At 45.9% G+C, this 22,724-nt stretch overlaps 1 protein-coding gene and 1 pseudogene across 2 annotated transcripts; one reads left to right on the top strand and one right to left on the bottom strand.

The window, feature by feature from the left end:
* The first annotated feature begins 16,431 nt into the window (after positions 1 to 16,431).
* On the top strand, positions 16,432 to 21,055 carry LOC123442842 (annotated as a pseudogene). The gene is made up of 2 exons (XR_006630534.1): positions 16,432 to 17,126; positions 17,390 to 21,055. The product of XR_006630534.1 is annotated as an ARF guanine-nucleotide exchange factor GNOM-like (transcript).
* A 55-nt stretch (positions 21,056 to 21,110) lies between these two features.
* LOC123442844 lies at positions 21,111 to 22,397 on the bottom strand. The gene has a single exon (XM_045119005.1). The coding sequence runs from the start codon at positions 22,251 to 22,253 to the stop codon at positions 21,324 to 21,326; it is 930 nt and encodes a 309-aa protein (XP_044974940.1). The 5' UTR covers positions 22,254 to 22,397; the 3' UTR covers positions 21,111 to 21,323.
* Positions 22,398 to 22,724: the final 327 nt, after the last annotated feature.

Here is a 22,724-nt window from a genome sequence, read left to right as displayed (position 1 = left end):
CCTCCCTCCCACCTATATATACGGAGGTTTTAGGGCTGATTTGAGACGACTTTCTCACGGCTGCCCGACCACATACCTCCATAGTTTTTCCTCTAGATCGTGTTTCTGCGGAGCTCGGGCGGAGCCCTGCTGAGACAAGATCATCACCAACCTCCGGAGCGCCGTCACGCTGCCGGAGAACTCTTCTACCTCTCCGTCTCTCTTGCTGGATCAAGAAGGCCGAGATCATCGTCGAGCTGTACGTGTGCGGAACGCGGAGGTGCCGTCCGTTCGGTACTAGATCGTGGAACTGATCGCGGGATTGTTCGCGGGGCGGATCGAGGGACGTGAGGACGTTCCACTACATCAACCGCGTTCTCTAACGCTTCTGCTGTATGGTCTACAAGGGTACGTAGATCACACATCCCCTCTCGTAGATGGACATCACCATGATAGGTCTTCGTGCGCGTAGGAAAATTTTTGTTTCCCATGCGACGTTCCCCAACACCACTTCCTAACATCAATGAGTTGTTCGAGCAATTGAAAGGGGCTAATATCTTCTCGAAGCTTGATCTCAGGATGGGTTATCATCAGATTCGCATTCGCGAAGAGGACATTCCAAAGACTGCTTTCAGGACAAGCTTTGGCTCATATGAGTACACAGTGATGTCTTTTGGTCTGGTAAATGCTCCACCGACCTTCTGTCGAATGATGAATTATATCTTCTCTCCATTCAAGAATGAATTCGTCTTGTTGTATCTTGATGATATTCTGGTCTTTTCGGAAACTGAGGAAGAGCATGGAGAACATCTCAGGCAGGTGCTTGATAAGCTGAGAGAGCATAAGTTCTAAGCTAAGTTTTCCAAATGTGAGTTCTGGTTGAAAGAATTTGTCTACCTTGGGCACATCATCTTTGCCGAGGGCATCAAAGTTGATCCGCCGAAGGTGCAGGCCATTGTTGAGTGGGAACCTCCGCAAAATGTGAAGCAGCTTCGAAGCTTTCTCGGGCTTGCAAGCTATTGTAGAAGATTCGTTGAGAATTTCTCCAAGATTGCTAAGCCTCTCTCAAGTATTCTTCAGAAAGGTGTGAAGTATGTCTGGTCTCCAGAGTGTCAGTTGGCTTTCGACACACTCAAAGAGAAGCTCACTTCTACTCCAGTCTTGGTTCCTCCTGATGACTCCAAACCTTATCAAGTGTTCTGTGACGCCTCTCTTCAAGGTCTTGGTGCAATGTTGATGCAAGACAATAAAGTGGTAGCTTATACCTCGAGGCAGCTGAAGCCAAGTGAGAAGAATTACCCCACTCATGATCTTGAGTTGGCGGCAGTGGTACATGCTCTGATGACTTGGAGACACCTCTTGTTGGAACGAAAGGTTGAAGTGTTCACCGATCACAAGAGTCTCAAGTACATCTTCACCCAGCCTAACCTCAATCTTCGGCAAACTCGTTGGGTGGAAATGCTCCAAGATTTTAATCCGAGCGTTGAGTACACTCCAGGCAAAGCTAATGTCGTGGCAGATGCTTTGAGCAGGAAGGCTTACTGCAACAGTCTCATTTTGAAGCCTCTCCAGCCTGACCTTTGTGAATCTTTCCGAAAGCTCAACCTTCAGTTAGTACCTCAGGGATTTCTTGCAAATCTTCAGATCTCTCCTACCTTGGAAGACCAGGTCCGACAAGCTCAACTTCTTGATGCAATGGTGAAGAAAGTTAAGATTGGCTTGGCAAAGGGAGTTCCCAAATATAAGTGCTTCAGTGTTGATGCCAGAGATACATTATTCTTTGAGGATCGTCTTGTCGTTCCGAAAGGGGGTCTCAGAAAGGTTATCATGGAAGAATCTCATAACTCTCTTCTCTCCATACATCCAGGAAGTTCCAAGATGTATGAGGACTTGAAACAGACCTTCTGGTGGACTCGCATGAAGCGTGAGATTGCTCAGTTCGTAAATGAATGTGATGTATGTCGAAGGGTGAAAGCAGAGCATCAACGTCCAGCAGGTCTTTTGCATCCGTTACCCATTCCCGAGGGGAAGTTCGACCATATTGAGATGTATTTCGTCACCGGGGTTCCGAAGTCCAAGAAGGGTAACGATGCCATCTTCATCGTCATTGACAAGTTGAGCAAAGTAGCTCATTTCCTTCCAGTTAAGGAGTCCATCTTGGCAGCTCAGCTTGCAGAGCTGTACACTTTGAGGATAGTCTCTTTGCACGGCATGCCAATGCTGATTTGTTCGGATCGCAGAAGTATCTTCACTTCCAAGTTCTGGGACTCTTTTCAGTCTCTGATGGGTACGAAGATATGATTCAGCATAGCCTTTCATCCTCAGACTAGTGGGCAAGTCGAGAGAGTCAATCAGGTCCTCGAGGATATGCTGAGAGCATGTGTCATTTCGTTTGGCATGAAGTGGGAAGACTGCCTACCTTTCGATGAGTTCTCTTATAACAACAGCTATCAGGCAAGTTCAGGCAAAGCTCCGTTTGAGATTCTCTATGGCAGGAAGTGTCGTAACCCGCTCAACTGGTCCGAAACCGGCAAGCGTCAGATTCTTGGGAATGACTTGATCGAAGAAGCAAAAGAGATGTGTCGGGTCATTCGGGATAATCTCAGAGCAGCGCAGTCCCGTCAGAAGAGCTACTACGATAGCAAGCATCGTGACATGTCTTATGATCTCGATGACTTCGTCTATCTCAAAGTGCCTCCTATGAAGGGCACTCAGCGTTTTGGCATCAAAGGCAAGCTTGCTCCTCGTTTCGTTGGTCCTTTCAGAGTTGTTGGCAAGAGAGGCGACCTTGCTTATCATCTTGAGCTCCCTTCAAACTTCGCAAATGTGCATGACGTGTTCCATGTCTCTCAGCTCCGGAGATGCTTCAAGACTCCCGAGCACACAGTTGATCTTCAGGATATCGACCTTCAACCCGACCTATCCTTCGTGAGCATCCAGTTGCAGTTCTCGAGACGACTGAGCGCAAGACCCGCAACAAGTCAATCAAGTTTCTCAAGGTGCAGTGGTAACATCATTCCGATAAAAAGGCCACTTGGGAACGCGAGGATCACCTCCGTTCTGAATTCCCAGAGTTCTTTCAGTCCTAGATATCGGGACGAGATCTTCTTGTAGTGTGGGAGAGTTTGTAATGCCCCAAGTGTAACCTTGCCATATTTGGAACCTTCCATGTTTGAATCCATGATGTCATGCTATGGAGTTATCATTTCATGTGGCTTATTTCATGTCTTCCCCTTTGCATCATGCCATCCATAGCATTCATGCCATTCTTGTGTTGTTGTTGTGTTAGATCCATATGTGTGGTGTGATGATCATGTGGTGTGTGAAGTGGTGTGCAAAGCTTCGGTTTCAACTATGTAGTTTTCAAACTAGAGTTCAAAGGAAGCCCCCTTCTTCCTTATTTTCTTGAGCTCAAGATTTACTTGCTCCAAACCTGATTTTAAAATGTAGATCCTTTAGAGCATTTTCTTGTGGATGTGGTGATGTGTCTAGGCCATTTTAAAAACTTTGCTTAAATGGGGTTCTATTCACAAAACAGATTAAATTAATTCTGTTTTGTAAATATTTTATTGCTCCAAAAATCATCTTGGTATTTTATTTAATTGGGTTATAATTCCCTTATGACCAGGGTCATTTTATTTTATTTGTTGGAGACCTAGATTTCCCTAGGAGTTTTATTTTGCTGTTGCTTTTGTTTAAATGGGAAAACACTTTGGGTTTTCTTTCCTTTTATCTGGCGCCAGCGCGGTGGGCCTCCTCCTTCCCGCCGGCCCAAAGCCCATTCTCTCTCGCGCGCCAGGCCCAACCGGCGTCCCTCTCCTCCCTCCTCGCGACGTCAATGTGTCCGACGCCTCCTCCACCATCCTTTTCCTTGATCTCGTGGCTCCAAGCTCGCCTCCCGAGACAATATAAGGAGCCCGTTGCCTCCCCGCAACCCTACGGCTCCCGTTTTACCCTTCTCCTCCCCCTCGCGTCGTCAGGGAAGGGCCTCCGATGCCGACACCATGGGAGGTCCTTGGTGAGCTCGAGCAGCAGCAGTTCGCGGACTACTACGCCCCTTCGACAACACCAGGTGGACGCGATGGCCGAGGAGATCCCGTTCCCGCAGCAACCCGACGGCTTCTTCCTCGACGTCCTCGATGTCCACGTCGTCCTCTTCCTCCCGTGCAGCCGGCGACCTCCTCTGCTTCAGATCGATGCCCTCCTTCCTCTCCTGCACCGGTTCATCATCTAGGTTCTAGGTGAGCGTTCCCCGCTCCTTCCCCCTCTCTGGTAGCACGAGAAGGTGAACGCAGCGACGACTAGCCGGAGTAGTGCATAGGAGCTCGAACAGCAGCACCACCATAGCTAGGTGGTCGTAGATCCGACGTAGCAGTGCTTCTATCGGAGAGATTAGGCTGGGAATGGAATCCCTATGGTTTCTACTTCTCCCACCGTAACGTGCAACCGTCGTTTGATCGCCGTGGTAGTCACTGTTGTCCTCTGTTTCGGCCGCCGGCATAGGTGATCGTAGTAGAGAGGTTACTCAGTATAGTTTCTTCCTCTTCTCTGTTAAGTACCGCATCATAGACGAGTGGTGAGTAGGTGATTTTGGCGCAGGTGGTCATGGGTTCGAGTCCCAGAGGCGCCCTTTTGCTATTTCCTTGTTTTTGTGGTGCAGTAGCTCGACAGGAGTTGATACCATGCATGTTTCCCCTTCCCCGTCGAAGTGGAGCGGCTAGCCCAATGGTGGGGTGTTGGTTGTGCATCAGTTAGGTCTTGGGTTCGATCCCAAGCACCCCCCTTTAATTTTATTTTTCCTTTTGTTGTTTTCAAGTATGCTTGCAATGTTCATTGCTTGGGCAGCAAGCTAGTGCTCCCTTTTAGCTAGTGTGTGTGTATGTGAGTATAAACATGTGTATGTATGTGTGAGGGAAAGTTCTTGCATGGTGTGTGTGTAGTTGAAGCATGTGTAGGTGGATGTTGTGTGTATGTGTGCATGGGAGCATATGCACTAGTGTGTGCATGTGTGTATGTGTGTGGGTTACCCCCACATATTTGTGCAAGTGTGCACCAACACATGTATATGTGTGTGTGTGTGCAAGTGCTTGTGCATGCACTTGTGTGTGTAGTGGTAGTGTATGTGTGTGTGTCTGTCACACACACATGAGCAATTGTGTTCATGGTGGCCTTAGTACACCATGGGGGTTATTTCAGCACCTAGGGATAAGTGGGTGAGTGTCATGTGGTAGTTCTGTGTGTGTATGCATGTGTGTATGTGGTCATGCATGTGGGTGTGGGCATGGGTGCATCTATGCACTTGTGCATGAGGGCTAACCCCTCATTCTTGCCACCATGGTGTGTTGTAGTGATAGATGGGCTTGTGTGTGTGCATGTGTAGGTGTCGGAGATGCTACATATGAATTCCACACATGTGATAATGCTCTCATATGCTTATGTTGATTCCCATGTAGTTTTTCGAGCTAGCTTTGTGCCTACTTGTTCCATGCAAGTACCCATGTATTATATATGGATTTGGGGTAGAATCATCCCAGGAATCCACTGGTGGAATCAGATTTCACTTACGAGCAACTTCATAAACTATCATTTTTCTGTCTTGATGCTATGTTTAGAGCTTGGTGTCATGTGTTGTGTTGGGCCTATGAGGATGAATCCTTGATGTGGCAGTAGTGGGTGAACCCCTCTACAACATGGAGTCTTTGTTTTATACTTAGGAGGTTGTATGAACTTGTTGTGCCTTGTCAAAGTTGACACTTGGCTGAAATTGTCAGCTTTGTGAAAATCTGAGAAACTGCTGTTATTTTCTTCCCTTGTTGATGTGGTTGCACAAGCTCATGTATTGGGAATCAACCCATGCAACAAACTAAGGTTTGTGAGATTTTGGGTTTGTCTAGCCCTCCGTTAAATTTCATGCACTTTCACTTCCTGTAGATATCATTTTGGAGGCTGCCAAAATGCTTCAGAGCATAAGCAGCTAGTGAAAATCTGAGATTTTCACTAAGTCCGAGAAATCTATTATTTTTGTCCAAGTTTGTGTCCATAGATCTTCTTACGTGTGATGCCTTTTCAGTAGCTTATTGCTCAGGCTTGTAGAGCTTTTGAATGTCTTTTGCCACATATCTTGTTTGGCTCATTTAGGTGGCTGTAGGTACTTTGAATGTTGTAGGCAAACTGCTATGATGTTGTTTAGGTCAGATTGCATGTTTTAGTTGTTTTGAAGCTTGTGTGAGTATTGTTGGTGGTGTGGTGAGTTTCTTTGCACCACTCCACTTATATTTGTTTGTTTGATCATGTGGCAACCTGGGAACACCAGAAGAGTGCCATTGGAGTGTTCTTGTGTTTGATTTCACCCGTAGGACTCCATATCTTGTTTCGTAGTTTCCGGTTGATCCGTAGCTCCGTTCTCAACGTTCTTTATATGTTTTTGCATCGTTTTCTCGTGATGCACCTCTTCATGCCATCCTCATGCATGTCAAGATAGCTTAGTGTGAAGTTCTGTCCAGAAGTTTATCTTCTCATCTCATGTATATGCAAGTGACTAGAATAGTGAGGCATGCTTCCTTCTCATCTCATGCATCACATTATTTGTTGCATCATGTTGTGTTGGAGTACATTGGCTGTTTTTTTATCTTGGGTAGCACCGGGATCAGAGAGCGAGTACGTGGATTCTGGAGAGTACGTGCAGGACGATCAAGAGCAGTTCCAAGCTAAAGACATCACACGCAAGATGACCGTGACCTTGATACCATATCTAGCTTTGTTATGCTTAGAATCACGTTTCCTTCGATATATGCTCACTGCCTACCACTTGTTAAAATGCCTCTTGTTAATGCCATGAAACCCAAAACACCTTCCCCTCCTAGCTAATGTTTGGCTAAGTAGGCTTGCTCAACTTCTAATGATTAGTTTTGTTAGTTGCAGGTGCCAGCTGTCTCATGTGATAACATGAGTATTTTGATATCATTATGATTAATCTTCTATTTAATTAATGCACCTATATACTTGGTAAATGACGGAAGGCCTAGCATTTTGCCGGGTGACTTGTTTCGTTGTTGCCGCCTTAGTTTCGGCTACCGGTGTTTGATTCCATAACTGATCGCTCCTAACACGTTCGGGGTTGTTATGGGGTCCCCCTTGATAAATCGTGTAGTGTTAAGGCTTGTCCGGTAGGACCCAACATTGGTTTTAATTTGCTAATCACCTAATAATAATTTGCATAGGGAATAGCTACCCCGAGGATTTAATCAACAACCCGGGCCAGTGCTCCTCATGAGTGTTGGTCCAAACCAGAGCACCGTGCGGGGCCAACCCGGGGCAACTCAGGAGATTTCTATCAGGCCACCGTACGCTTCGCTTATCCGGCGTGTCCTGAGACTGAGATACGCGGCTCTTATCGGGGTCGTCGACACGTCGGGAGGTCCTGCTAGATTTGTCTTACCTTAGCGATATATCTTGCGTATAGGAATCCCGATGAAACTTTGGGTCTCCTCAAAGTTGAGGTTTTCCTCTAAGGAATCCGACGAGATCACGAGATTCGTGATAGAGGATTACTTTGCGGCTCGTGACCGTTTTGATGGACTAGTTGGAGCACCCCTGCAGGGTTTAATCTTTCGGAAAGTCGTGCCTGCGGTTATGTGGCAAGCATGGATAATTTGTTAACATCCGGTCCTGATAACTTGAACTAACTCTAATAAAACTGCCAACTGTGTGCGTAACCGTGACTGTCTCCTTCGAAGACCTCTCTTCGATGGGGAACATGGTGGGGTTATGTTTGACGTAAGTAGGTGTTCAGGATCACTTAGTGATCACCTAGACTTCGACCGCTCGCGTAGACCACCATATCAATAACTCTGATCTTAGTAAGTTAGCCACCATATATTCTTAGGATGCTGCAACCTATACACTGAACCTTCCTCACCTAATAACTTGACTAGTTTTGGTACCAGGGTCATCCGATTGCTGAGTCCCCGTGGCTCACCGTTTACTACAACACCCCAACAGGTACAGGTACGCCCGACGCAGGAGATCCAGATGGCACGCAGTTGGCGTGGCAGTACGATGAGGAGAACGACCGTCTGTACGTGAACTATCCGGAAGGCTGAGGCCGTGGTCGTGATCGTGGACGAGCATGCGGGATATCATAGTCTTTTCCTTGTTTCATGTAGCCCGTAGCGGTACTATGTTGTCTGAATAATTGTGTGGATGTAAACCTTATATTACTATGTCAGATGGCAAATGTATGCCCTATTTGTCAATTTTAATTTATGTATTTGCTATGATTATCTCGCTTGCGAAACGCTTAGATGCGCCTCTTTCCCTTTTGGGGAATCGCCCCCTAAATAGGAAAGGGTCGTATCTTAGTCGTTACATTCCACCCCGCACGCGCGCGCCGATATCTGTCCCCGCGATGCAGCGGCGGCTGCCTCGGCAGCGGCGCTCCCAGGCTATTCGGCGAAATGCTGAGCCGCCCGCAGGTGATCCCTTCCCACTTGAAGCAATCCGTGCCGTTCTCCCATGAAGCAGCGAGTCCACCGTTTTGCGAGAGCCCGACAAGAAACTGGAGATGGGAGCCCCTCTCCTGCTCCGTGCAGGATCTGGTGAGAGAGTCCAAGGAGATGAGCAGCATAAGAGCAAGGGAAAATGAAAGCATGTGCAATTTCTTGGTGTGTGTCTTGCTTGAAATCTGGAGCGTCTGCATGGTCTTGTGGTGAAACTAGCATGGAAACCAGAGCATCAATGGTTGTCTAATCATGCAAGAGCTTGAGGGGAAAGAAGAAGCCCTCATTTTGTTGTGCTTCTTGCAGTCGTTGTCAGCACAGAGGAAAAATGGTTGGTTCAGACTCTGAACACTATACTTGGATACTAAGCATACAAAATCTTTCTTTTGTAGCCGTCCACTATTTCGGACTCAATCCGTGTAGAATGTTTAACACGTGCCATAAATTATTTCTCTGATCAATCACTTCTTGATGCACCCTTTTGTGAACAGGAGACGCTACGCGCTCAAAAAGGAAAGAGTTGGTGGAGATTTGCAGAGGTACAAAGGGTGAGATAGTTCATGGGGTGATACAATTTTCTATCATGTTTTAATTCTCTTAATTTGTTCATAGATGAATGTGTGTTGTTATTTTTACTAGAGTTTTAATCTGATCCATGGATAAACTAAGTGCAAACGTGTAATCTATTTGTATTCTTTTCAACGATAATTTGATATTTTGCTTTCCAAACTAACCACAATTTGTTTGGAAACGATAAAGTTCTTCATAAATCCCTTGAAACGTTCTCCAACAAGAGCAAACGAAGGGCATACCAGTTACTTTTTAATACGAGCCTCAAACTTATTGTATTCTGAAATCTGAATATGTTCCCACTTGTTTATTTTTTTTCATGCAAAGCAAGCAGTGGAACTACCTGGCTGCAGCGATATGCCTCCGCTCCTTTCCTTTGGCACCACCACCCTCCTAGCGGCAACATCGATGATGCCATATTCATTGAAGAATTCTACGAAGAGGAGGACAACAATGATGAGGACGTCGAGCTGGTGGAACTACCTGGCTGCAGCGACACGCCTCCGGCTTTTTTGGCCAGTCGACTCAAAGGCTCGCGTAATGTCTTTAGCTTTTGTATATTAGTATGTAGCCTGTAGAACAAGGTATGCTTAATTTGTGAGAAATTTGAAGCTAAGTTAGGTTCATATGTTCTTTGAATAACTAAATATACAACTTTTCATCTCAGTTTCAGCAATTCAAGTTTTGGCTGACCTTTTTGCAAGAATAGCAGGCTGTTCGTATTTGGCCAGTAGTGAGGAGGGAAACTGCATCTCCATCCATTTGTTGAAACATCATACTGCTGGGATTAGTATTGACCATTAAGGTTGATCTAGCTTTTGCTAAGCAAACCATCATGCTTGAGGTTGAGGTTATTTTCCTATCTTTAGAAGTATGATTTAAGGATAGCAGGTACTATTGTTACAAGCATATTGATCATTCTATTCTATGGTATTTTCTCTGTGTCGTATTAGATTGGAGAACATTCAGAGAAATGATAGTCGTATTAGATTGGAGAACATTCAGAGAAATTATAGTTGTATTAGATTGGAGAACATTCAGAGAAATGATAATCTTGGCAAGCGTTTGCTTTTTCTATTTTGATTTACTACTCAACGCGATAAATAATAAATAACAAAAAATGAGACAGAAGTTCTGTAGTAACATATTTTGTGATGGTACTAGCTATCCTTGAAACAATATTCACACAAAAGACACATTCCTTCAAGTTTTCTTGCTCATTGCACTATTGGTTGTTGACATGTTACAGTTGACTGATGTCCCGTTGTTATATGTCAATATGCCCCTATATTTGCACCATTGTTAGTAATATTTTATTTCTAGAGTTTCTGTCATTTGGGCCTCATTTTATATTTTGACCAAATCATGTTTTTTAACTCAATTTATTTTATTTTAAAATTTCCGGTCAAATCTATTAATGTGCATGATGCCACTCAGAATTATTTTGTAATTGCTGCTACGGATAACGATTGGTGCTTCTATGATATTTTAACATGTTCTTGCCTCTCATAGGTCCACTCACACAGACTACATTCAATAGTTCCCATGCGTGCACTTGCATATATGTATATGCAATGCTAATTCTTTTATCAGGTTGGCAAAGCATCAGGATATACATCTGCCTTTCCCCACCTAGATGGTCTCATCCTTGGAATATGAACTAGTGAAGTTGTTGTCACCTTTGGCATGTGAAGACTCAGGTTCTTACTGCAATTGTTAGGAACATGTTTCAGATGGTCATACATGCCTGCACTTGAAATATATTCCCTAATGAACTTTTTTGTCTATAGTGAAATATTGCAAAGTTTGACGGGCTTGTTGGACCAACACTGCTATATGCTTCTCTGAAAATACTTACATCCTATCATTATGCATGTGTCCCATAAAAGGATGTGTAGAATGTTGGATGCCATTCTTATTATGATATTTTTATCATCCCCTAATCTGCCGCTCTTGATTGTGTCAAACTTTGGGATCTACAGAAATTAGGAAAAACAGGGTTTGATGAGATGTTTGTCTAAAATTTAGAGTTAACTGTAATTTGGAGCAACTTATGGAGAATCATTGTTGTAGGAGTTGTCTCCCCATCCATCCGGATGTCGAATCGCCTCGCCGACGACCTGTGTGAAGCCTCTCTGTCTGGGGGCGTAGGCGTCGATGGCTTGGTAGCTGTTGGTGCATGACTGCATCTGCCTCTCTGCTGGGCAGGAACATGACTATTACCAACAAAATCATTCTATGTTTTATTAATCAATTGAATCGGTTGGGTACATCCACGTAAAGAGAGAAGATAAGGCCGGAATTGCAAATTTTCCAATGTTTATTATAAGTGTCATCCATTCTGTGTATTCGGTAAGGATGCATACTTATTCAGGGTGGTGAAATTGATAATATTATTTTTTGGCAACAAAAAAGACTTATCTTTCTTTCTCTTTGTAGGTTATTTTGCGTATTATCTAATGATCCACCTCTTTCACATGGACAATGTAAGCATAGATAGATGCCCCCACCTACATGAAGTGGTGTATGCCAAAGTTGGAAAAAAGAGGAGACTTGTTAGAATTGAAGCAGAGCAAGAAGAGAAGAAAGTTATCATATATGTATCTGGTTCAAATTCAGTTCATTGTTTGTGCATGACATTTGTTGACGACTTCTTGAAGAGACCATGCATACATATCTTTTTGTAATTTTTCATAATGTTTTGAATGTGTGCTACGTCCTTTTAAGGGAGACCATGCATATTTTTTTATTTATTTTACATACAATTTTGGATTATCCAGACTCAAATTTGCTCTGGTAGCAAATGTTTGAAGTATGCACAACGAACTTGGTCGGCTTGTCTATCGAAAACTACCAATTATGATTGTTCAGATACTCTTTATATTATGACAACCAGCTAGACCAAACATGTACCATAAAACTAGCAACAAAGCTCTTATTTGATAAGAGATTGAAGGTTTTCAATAATATCCCTTTCCAATAATCGGCTGATTTGCCTAAAATCTTTGCTCTGTGTGGCGAGCGAGCATAAAATGGGAATGTCTAGAAGCTAGACATAGTACATGATTGGTGAAAAGGACAATGGATGTGGTGTTGGTGATTTGCTGGTAAAGGAGGAGCAGAAGTGGCATTGGAGATTTCCTGAAGTATTCGAGAAACGGAGGTAGAGGAGATTAGTCAAAGTATATGAAAACCTTGGTTCAATGGTGAATCGATGTGGAGTGGGACCACTACAAAAATATGTTAAGTAGGTTGACACCGGAGACAAAGGCCCAACACAACATTTATGTATCCGAAAGAGTGCAGGGGTCGGTAAAGAGGACATCATACTACAATCTCCGTAGTATAACATGTGCACATGGCTTTGGAGTGTAGAAGTTTTATTCACTACTAAATTACTCTAAAACTATAATGAAGCAACACAGATCTTCTTGGCATGGAAATGGAGGAATGAGGAAGAGGAACTTCTCTCCTTGAAGAGTAGGGGATGTCGGAGACATGCCGCTTGCAGAAAGAAACATGTGGGTGCACACCTATATATATATTATTTCGTAGCAACGCACGGGTATTCAAATACTAAGTTTGTGCACACACTTCACATTCTAATATTTTTACAGTAATATTATTTATCCCGTTGCAACGCAGGGCTCTTTTGCTAGTTTTTTTAAATGCTTGATTAACATTTTTTAAATACATAGTAAACCTTTATATATATATAGTATATATGAATTTTTCCTATATATATATATATATATATTTGATTACCATTTTTAAAATACTTGATTAACATTTCTTAAATACATAATCAACATTTTTTCACACTCTACATTTTTCTATATATGAGAAACATTCTTTTATACACGTTTAACAATTTTTAAATACTTGATTAATATTTTATAATTTCTTATATAAAGTGTTTTTGCAATATATCTATTTAGAATATTTGAAAGTATAAACAAAATATAGGAAAAATAGAAAATGTGAAACAAAGAAATGCGGTTGTGGCCTCCCGCGCACCTAAGTCAGCCTATCTAATGCTTTGCTCACGCGATGCCTCCCTATAAGCAAGTCATATGGGCGCCCGAGAACCCATGCGCCTTTGTCGATCAAATCTATACAATCCCATGTCAAGTGGCTTATGCAATCCGAACAACACATTCTGGACGGACTGTTTAAGGGTCATCTTTAAATATGCTCTAAAGGTGTGTTTATGGGAGCTCCTAGTCACCGCCTTAAACGCCGGCTAGGAGATCCGGAGCCCACACGCCTAAAGAGTTGGGTCAACCACGAAATGCGTCGACCAGAGAACTAGCATGAAAAAATCAAAAAAAATAAATAACTTCCACACAAGATTCAAACTCAAGATGTTAGTTCCACATGCCAACTCGCTAACCACTGGAGCTACTGGACTGCAGTGAAGTGTTACAGCCAAATACGTAATAAGACTGTTGCAGCGCTATTTGTTGATACATAGCCATGTATTGTATTGCTTAAATTTTTTGGAATAAAATTATGCTAAAAAAATTTGAACAAAAAATCTTGACAAACTGAAACAAAATTTTGAAAAAACTTCATCAAAATTGAAGTTCATCAATTTTGAAAAAAGTTCATCGAAATTGAAGAACTGTTCATGGATTTGCCAAAATAAAATTACAAATTTTTAAAAAGTTCTTCAATTTGAAAAAAGTTCACCGAATTTACAAAAATACTTTCACCGAGTTTGAAAAAAGTTCACGAACTTAGAAAAAGTTTACCTATCCTGAAAAAAGTTCATTGGTTTAAAGAAAAAGTTCATCGATTTGAATAAAAAATTCATCAAACTTTTTCAAAAAAGATAATCAAATTTAAAAAAATCATGGATTTTGAAATTTTTAATCAATATTGAAAAAGAGTTCTTCAATTTTGATAAAAAGTGCACAAAAGGAGGAAAAAACTTTAAATTTGAAAAAAAGGTTCATCAATTATTTAAATAAAGATAACATAAATTTGAAAAAAGCATTCCCAAAAACCACGAATTGAAATAAGTCAAATAATTTCAAAAAGGCCTATACCAATTGATTTTTTTCTAAAAAAGGAAAAAGTTCATGAACTTTAAAAAAATATCATCGAATTTAAAAACAGTTCATCAATTTTTTTGAAAAAAGTTCATAATTTTAAAAAAAAATGTTCACTAAAATTTTAAAAAATTCACCGAATCTGAGAAAAATTGTAGAAAAAATAAGGAAAATGGAACAAAAAACGTTTCAAGAAACTAGAAGAAGAACAAAAAAGGAATGAACCCTTTCCCAGAAAAAGGAAAAAAAAGGAAAAAATAATAAGAAAGAAGACAAGAAATGAAAAGCTAAAAGTAGCACGAAAGGCATCTGGTAGAGTTGGTTAGCACAGCATTCGAAATAAACGACACCTGCAGCATCAAATAGGGATTGCCGCGTTTGATTACAGTCACGGGCCGGAATGTCATGGGTCGTCCAACCCGTTCCTGCACCTCATTCTTCAGTTTACACAATTGAACCGTAGCAGAGCAGTGGCGGCGGTCTAGGAGCATGGGGAAGCTAGGATCGGCCATCCCGGCGTGGATCTGGTGTCAAGCCTCGTGCGGATCCTCATGCTCGACATCATCCCGTCTCGCACCCGGCGTCGCCGATGGGAGGCCCTCGCCTGTTGGTTAAGGCACTGGATCGATTCATCCAGAGGAGATGGATGTCCGTTGAAAGCTAGCTCAGACCACCTTGATAGATTGATCCAGCAGCTTGTTGTGAAGCCGGCATGGGCTAGCTTGCTCACATCGATCTGATCACATCCAATTTGATTGAGCCAACAGCTCGCTATGGTTTTTTTTTTTTTAAATCTTTGTGTGTGTTTTGTTTGTTTGATGTCAAAATTCAATTCAGTGTAAATGTTCAGTTGAAAATGTCGCTGAAGATAGAGTTATAACTGATCATATTGTAATGGTAATCTCACTATTTCTATACACAAGATGAGCTAAAATAAATTGGTCCCATCCCGTCTCTTCAATCAGACACTCAAATGTAATCATCTCATTGTACTCAGCTGTCCCTACCAAAACATAGGGACAGATTCAGCCAGCCAGCCCGTTTTTATGAAATGGAACCATGACATTCTACTTTATTTTGCTTTCAAACCAAAAACATCCTAAGTATTCGCGTTAGTAGTGCCCACGGTAGTAGAGATAATGGACATTGCAAATCCGGTCCCTCATCTGTAGATACTAACCGATCACGATTTAAATAATGCATTATACATCAGGATACCTTAAATTAGAAACCTCAAATCTATATGAAAGCATGCAACATATAAAACCTACGTACTACATATAACCTATCTACTCTTCGTCGGAGATGTTAACGATCTCCGTGCCCTTCGACAGATAAATGGTCGCCTGTCACAGCTCCGCCCCCTCCGGCTGCTTCGCTGCGGCCTCCTTCCCCTCGATCTCCGCCTCCAGCTCGTCAAAGAGGGCGTCGGCGTCATCCCGGATGGAATTCAGGATGGCCTGCTGCTCCGTCATCTCCTCTGATTGGGCGACGACGAATTCCGCCTTCGCCTCCGTCGTGCTCAAGCTGGGAGCCTCCTCCTCCGGCTGCTCCTCCTCCGTCTCCGACGAGTCCGAAGGTAGCCCCGCAACGATGCGGGCGGCGAGCGTGGATCTCCACCTCGATTTGCAGGGGCGACTCCGAAGTGAGTTTGCGCGTAGGTGATGATGGGCCGCCGTACCATCCTGACAAAGAGGGAAGTGCGAGATGAGCAACAACTTGGGGTGACGGCAGAGAGAGGGAAGAGACGGATGAGCTAGGGCTGGGGGCGCCGGCCGTCTCAAAAAGCCGGTCCCGACCTCGGGCGGGGAGCCGAAGTGGCGGCACGCGCCGATTGTCGAGGCGTTCGTCGGTTTTCCCGACGAGTCCGCATGAGGCTAGCCGTCAGGCCGACGTGTCTGGGCTCTCCATATCCGCTTCATATTTGGGTTGGAAATCAAGGATGCCGATCAACCCAAACATTCAGACCAGTTTACGAGGTCCATCTGAATTGCATTTTTGTGACCGGCAGTAACCTGCCTCAAAGGATTTGAGGATCCAGTTGTAGATGCTCTAACAAAAGAACAGTGAAGAGATGACCGGGTTATCTGATCAACGGGGCAACGTGACCTCGGCGTGTGCATTAGCGGTCAACTCAACAGCTTGGACCGAAGCCAAACGTGAACATTTTACGTACACTTCCTTCGACTTGGAAAAAGGGTAAGTAAACGTGAAACCAAATCAAAGAAAAGGAAAGGAAACATCAACACTGCACGATCACGCATCACCCGGCGTCCCCTCCGCAGATCCCTTTTACCGAATTGAGCCTCCTTCCGCACTCCCCCTACGGCCCTACCGCGGCACCCCCGCGCACTCGCACAGATCCATGCGCGCACCGCCGCCGCCGTCGCCGTCGCCGCGCGGCGCCATGGCGTGCGTGGTGACGTCGGAGGTGGCCACGGTGCTCGCCATCATGCGCCGCAACGTCCGCTACGGCGGCGGCGACGAGGAGCGCCACGACCACCCCCTCGTCGCGGGCCTCAAGTCCCTCCGCCGCGCGGCCGCCGCGTGGGGCCCGGCCCGGTGGCGGGACGTGGACCCGCTCCTCTACCTCGGCCCCTTCCTCGGCGTCGTCCGCTCCGACGAGGCCGGCGCGCCCGCCACGGGCGCCGCGCTCTCGTCGCTCTGCAAGGTGCTCTCCCTCGACCCCTTCGGCCCCGACGCGCCCGGCGCCGCCCGGGCCATGGCCGCCGTCGTGGAGGCCGTCGCCGGGTGCCGCTTCGAGGTCACCGACGCGGCGTCCGAGGAGGCCGTCCTGGCCAGGGCGCTGCAGGTGCTGCTCGCCTGCGTGCGCGGCCGCGCCGCTCCGGCGCTCTCCAACCGCCACGTCTGCGACGTCGTCAGCACCTGCTTCCGCGTCGTGCAGCAGGCCGGTGCCAAGGGGGAGCTGCTGCAGCGCGTGTCCCGGCAGACCATGCAGGAGGTTGTCCGGTGCGTCTTCGCCCGCCTGCCCGACGTTGATCCCACCGCGGTTGCAGACCACGAGGTGCGATAGGCGATAGTCTCTAAACACCCGAGTCTAGTGTTGTAATTTCAGTTCAGTTTTCCATTCCTTGTCAATTAAAAATATCGAGTTCAGTTTTTACAGGCCTTTATAGGCAATATCAAGTATTTATCAAGTTTGTTTAGAAAGAAGCATTTTGGCACTAACAACTAAGAATATTCATCAGTTTTGCTAAAGCATGTCCCAGTAGAAACCAATTAGAAAGTTAAAAATGCATTACGCTCATGATAGTAGTTTTTATGCAGATTGCTGGTAGCAAGAACGAAGTTTCGAGTGCTGGCGAAATGGGGAATGGGAGCGATTCTGTGTGCTTGAGTAGCTCCCAGGACGAGGTTGGAGCTAAATTTGGTGTTGTGCAAGACAAGGCTATGATGGAGCTATTTGGGGTTCCTTGCATGGTAGAAATATTTCAATTTTTGTGCTCTCTGTTGAACATAGCGGAAGACAATCAGGTGGACCCAAATATGAATCCAATTGACTTTGATGAGGATATGCCTCTCTTTGCTCTGGGGTTGATCAGTTCTGCTATTGAGCTGTCAGCTTCGTCCATACAGAGGCATCCAAAACTACTGGCTTTTGTACAAGATGAACTGTTCCGCAATCTAATGCAGTTTGGCCTGTCAGATAGCCCCTTGATTCTGTCTGACCGTATGCAATGTTATCTTTACACTCTTCTACCATTTACGTCGGGAACTGAAGCTGCAAATTGAGGCTTTCTTTGCATGTGTCATCCTTAGGCTAACCCAGAGTAGATATGGAGCTAGTTACCAGCAGCAGGAAGTTGCTCTGGAGACTCTAGTGGATTTTTGCCAGCAGAAAGATTTTATGGTTGAGATGTATACAAATATGGATTGTGATTTACAGTGCTCTAATGTTTTTGAAGACCTGGTTAATGTTCTGTCCAAAAGTGCATTCCCTGAGGAGAGCACCTTGTCACCTTTGAATGTGCTTGCTTTGGATGGTTTGGTTGCTGTCATTCAGGCAATAGCAGAGAGGATTGGTAATTCACCTCAGCACTGCCAGCAGCCAGTGCAAGAATTAAGTGAATATTTTTCCTTTTGGCAGTTAAAGTGTGAGAACATTAATGATCCTGATCAATGGGTTAGATTTGCTAACCAGCAGAAAAGCATCAAGAGAAAGCTAATGGTTGGTGTTGAACATTTTAATATGGATAAAAGGAAGGGCTTTGAGTACCTGCAAGCTGCTCATCTCTTGCCTGAAAAACTTGATCCACAAAGTGTTGCCCTGTTTTTCCGCTACTCGCCTGGATTAGACAAGAATCTTCTTGGGGACTATCTGGGGAATCATGACGAGTTCTCCATTCAGGTCCTTCATGAATTTTCTAGAACCTTCGACTTCAAGGAGTTGAACCTGGATGCTGCCTTAAGGCTCTTCTTGGAAACCTTTCGGCTGCCTGGTGAATCACAGAAGATACAAAGGGTTCTTGAGGCCTTTTCTGATAGGTACTATGAAGAGTCACCAGAATTGTTCGTTAACCGGGATGCTGCTCTGGTGCTGTCGTACTCAGTAATCTTGCTCAACACGGACCAACACAATGTGCGGGTCAAGATTAAGATGTCAGAAGAAGATTTTATTAGGAACAATCGCCATATCAATGGTGGGAATGATCTTCCAAGGGAATTCTTATCTGAGCTGTATTATTCTATTTGTCGAAATGAAATCAAAACCATTCCCGAGCAAGGAGCTGGATGCTCAGAGATGTCTTTCAGCCGCTGGGCTGATCTGATGTTTAAGTCAAAGAGGGCATCAGCTTACATTGCTTGTCATTCCCACCCTTTTCTTGATCATGACATGTTTCTTATCATGGTCAGGCCAACAGTTGCTGCTATCTCGGTGATCTTTGACAATATTGAGCAAGAAGAAATTCTTACAAGATGCATCGATGGGTTTCTGTCAGTGGCGAAGTTGGCTGCATTCTATCATCTTAATGATGTGCTGAATGATCTTGTTGTGGCACTTGGCAAGTTCACCATTTTGTCGATTGCCTGTGATGATCCTGCAACAGCTTTTGGTGAGGATGCCAAGTCTAGAATTGCAACAGAGGCCCTTTTCACTATAGCAGCAACTCATGGTGATCACATAAACAGAGGATGGAGGACAATTGTAGATTGCATTTTAAGATTTCATAAGATAGGTCTCCTTCCTTCTTGTCTCACCAACAGCACAGCTGGTGATCAGGAGTCCTTCTCTGATTCATTGCCTAACAAGGTTTCCTCCTCATCTCCCACTGTCCCTCAAGTTCAGCCAATCAGCATTCCTAAGAAAACAGTTGGGCTGATGGGGAGGTTCACCCAGCTACTGTATTTAGATGCTGAAGAGCAAAGGTTCCAGCCAACAGAGGAGCAACTTGCTGCTCAGAGGAATGCTTCAGAGACCATAAAGAAGTGCCAAATAGGCACCATCTTCACTGAGAGCAAATTCTTACAAGCTGACTCGCTCTTGAATCTGGCAAGAGCCCTCATTCAGGCAGCAGGGCAACCTCAGAAGATCACCAGCTCAATAGATGTTGATAGCAATGCAGTCATCTGCTTAGAGCTTCTCGTTGCCGTCACATTAAACAACAGAGACAGGATTGTCCTCTTATGGCATGATGTTTATGAGCACATAACTCATATTGTTCAGTCCACAGTAATGCCCTGTGAGCTGGTGGAGAAAGCTGTTTTTGGCCTCCTGGACATCTGCCAGCGTTTGCTTCCTTATAAGGAGAATCTCGTGGATGACTTACTGAGGTCGCTTCAGTTAATCTTGAAACTTGATGCTCGTGTGGCTGATGCGTATTGCGAGAGTATCACCCAGAAGGTCGCATGCCTTGTCAAGGATAATGCAACACATATCAAGTCTCAGATGGGTTGGCAAACTATCATTTCCTTAATCTGTGTCACTGCTCATCATCCAGATGCTTCCGACGCTGGTTTCGAAGCCCTGGTTTACATCATGTTTGAAGGGGCACACATCTCGCCTGCCAACTTCGTCCTCTTCATGGAGGCCTCGAGGCAGTTTGCAGAGTCTCGGCTTGGGTCTGCTGAAAGATCTATCCATGCTTTGAACCTAATGGCGGAATCAGTGAATTGCCTTGCACACTGGTCACATGAGGTTAAGGAAGCTGGTGGAGACGCCGAAAGGATGTTGGAAGGAATCACTGAGATGTGGCTGCGGCTAGTGCAGGCGCTGCGAAAGGTGTGTACAGATCAGAGAGAAGAGGTGAGGGATCATGCTCTGGTATTGTTGCACAGATGCATAGTAGTCGATGGAATGTCGGTTCCATCTTCGGCCTGGTTGATGTCATTCGACATTGTCTTCCAGTTGCTCGACGAATTGTTAGAGATTGCGCAGAATTTCTCGCCAAAGCATTTCAGAAACATGGAAGCTTCCCTCTTGCATGCTGTAAAGCTGTTATCCAAACTATCCTTGCAGTCACTCAACGATCTTTCGGCGCACAGCGGTTTCAGTAAGCTGTGGGTGGAGGTACTGGACATGGCAGAGAAGCTCATGAAAGCCAAAGTAAGAGGGGGCAGCAGGACTGAGAGGTTGCAAGAGACTGCCACAGAGCTACTCAAGAACATGCTGCTGGTGATGAAAGCGAGCGGGGTCTTATCGAGGACGAGCGCCGGCGGGGAGAGCAGTTTGTGGGAAGCAACATGGCTTCACGTTAACAAGATGGCGCCTTCGCTTCAGTCGGTAGTTTTCCCTGATTATGATGATGCAGTACAAGGTGCACAAAGCAAGCTGGATATCCCAGCAGTTTCTGAGGGGAGGTTGGTCCCAGTTTAGATGAACAAACTGTACTACTGGATATAATTATGTATTTGTAGGTTATAGTTAGAAGCAGATGATTTCGAATGTAGTACTACCAGTATACTTTTTGTTATAAATAACTTGGATTTCATATAGTACTAGTCAAATCCATGGTCAAGTTTGAGTAAAATGTGAGGGGGCACTTGCAGATCACAAGGAACGAAACTGATACATGATCAATTTCATGTTACAAACGTTGAACTGGTAGTAGTACTGCAGTACTTAATCTCGAGCAGCTAACTAGAAAGCTAACTGAACGACTCTGTTAGGTAGACGAACTAGTAGTGGTACTTGATCTGCTTCAGCAGTTGTAGAAGCAGCAAAATGCACGAGGAATCGCATACTTGCTGCTCGATCTTGACTTCACTCCAAGGAAATCCGGGAGAAGGGCCGCCCGAGTCTCGGCGTCCCGATGCGGCTGCGCACCCTGGCCATCGCCATGGCCGCCTCCACGGAGCGGTCTGCCCCCGCCAGCAGAGACCCGGAGCTGGCGGTGTGCCGCTTGCACGCCAGGGCCCGGCGCTTGTGCCGGTACGCGCGGCCGACGGCGCCCCAGCCGTGGGAGTGGGACGCGGCCTCCCCGTCCGCGTCGCCGTCGCCGTCCCCGGCCTGGTCGACGCCGGAGCTCCCCGCGCGCTTCCTCTTGGCGCCGGGCGCGGTGGCGACGGAGTAGCTGCCCTGGCCCACGCAATGCGCGGCCGAGAAGGGCGCAGGGGCCGGAGCGGCGTCGACGTCCATGGCGACGTCGAGCTGGAGCACCTTCAAGAAGATGTCGAGGTCGGCTCCCGGGCCGGCTAGGCGCTCGAGCGCTTCGACGGCGTCGGTGAGGCGGTCGACCTCCGCGCTGCAGACGAAGAGGGACTTGAGGCCGGCGAGGAACTTCTTGGCCGAGCCGACGACGGCGGAGGGGTTGGTGGTGGCGTCGAGCACCTCCTGCCCCCGCAGCGCCTCCTTCCGCAGCAGCTGCAGCCAGCGGTGGAGGGAGCTGCCCCGCACCGCCGCCCGGGCCTCGGCGGCGTCCGCCACCCCCCGCACCATCGCCACCAGCTGCCGCAGCCGGCGCCGGCGCTGGCTCACCCGGGAGTTGCCGCCCCAGTTGGCCTTGAGGTAGCTGATGAACTCGCCCATGAGGGGCGACTCGAGGATCTTCATCGCGGCTCCTGTCCCCTCGCGCGAACGCCGAGCAAGACCAGACGCCGGCGGCGGCGAGGATCGAGGAAGAACAAGGGTTTGTGTGCGGAGGTGAGATGTGGAGGTGGTGGTGGTGGTGGCAGCAGCGGAGGTGAGTGGCATTGAACAACGGAGCTCCTCGGAGACAGTGTGCAGTGTCAGATAAAGCTACCGTAGTAGACCGAGAGTGAGCAGTGTGACATTGGCAGCGTGCGTCCCATGGCCATGTGTGCATGCACTGGACCAAGACCAACCCAGTTTTCTTACCCGTGGTCAGGGCCTCACGGGCGAGCCCCTGTCGAGTGTCAACCGTTGGATTCGGGATCGGAAGGGCGGCATCCAGTGTTGAACGGGATGACTGTGCAGGTGACCGGGAAGTGAGACGCAGGGATAGATTAAGAAGGACGGCTTTGTCGATCAGGGTCCTAGCGACTAGCTCGGATGTAATCCAGTCGAGGTTGAATCAGGTTGTTTATTTACGATCAATAGCTTGAACAACATACATTATTTGGATCCTCATGTGGCAATCGTGGCTGATTGCAAAGTTCTAGTGTTGGAGTTCCGAAGCATTTCTCTCAAACATTGCTATGATGA

The sequence above is a fragment of the Hordeum vulgare genome, chromosome 3H (genome assembly GCF_904849725.1).
Source record: "Hordeum vulgare subsp. vulgare chromosome 3H, MorexV3_pseudomolecules_assembly, whole genome shotgun sequence".
Classification (NCBI taxonomy): Eukaryota; Viridiplantae; Streptophyta; class Magnoliopsida; order Poales; family Poaceae; genus Hordeum; species Hordeum vulgare.
Note: the sequence above shows the minus strand (reverse complement) of the source record. Positions and strands in the feature narration are given on the sequence as shown.

Coding starts and splice junctions, on each gene's coding strand:
- LOC123442844 (XM_045119005.1), bottom strand. CDS start 22,253: ATGCCACTCACCTCCGCTGCTGCCACCACCACCACCACCTCCACATCT.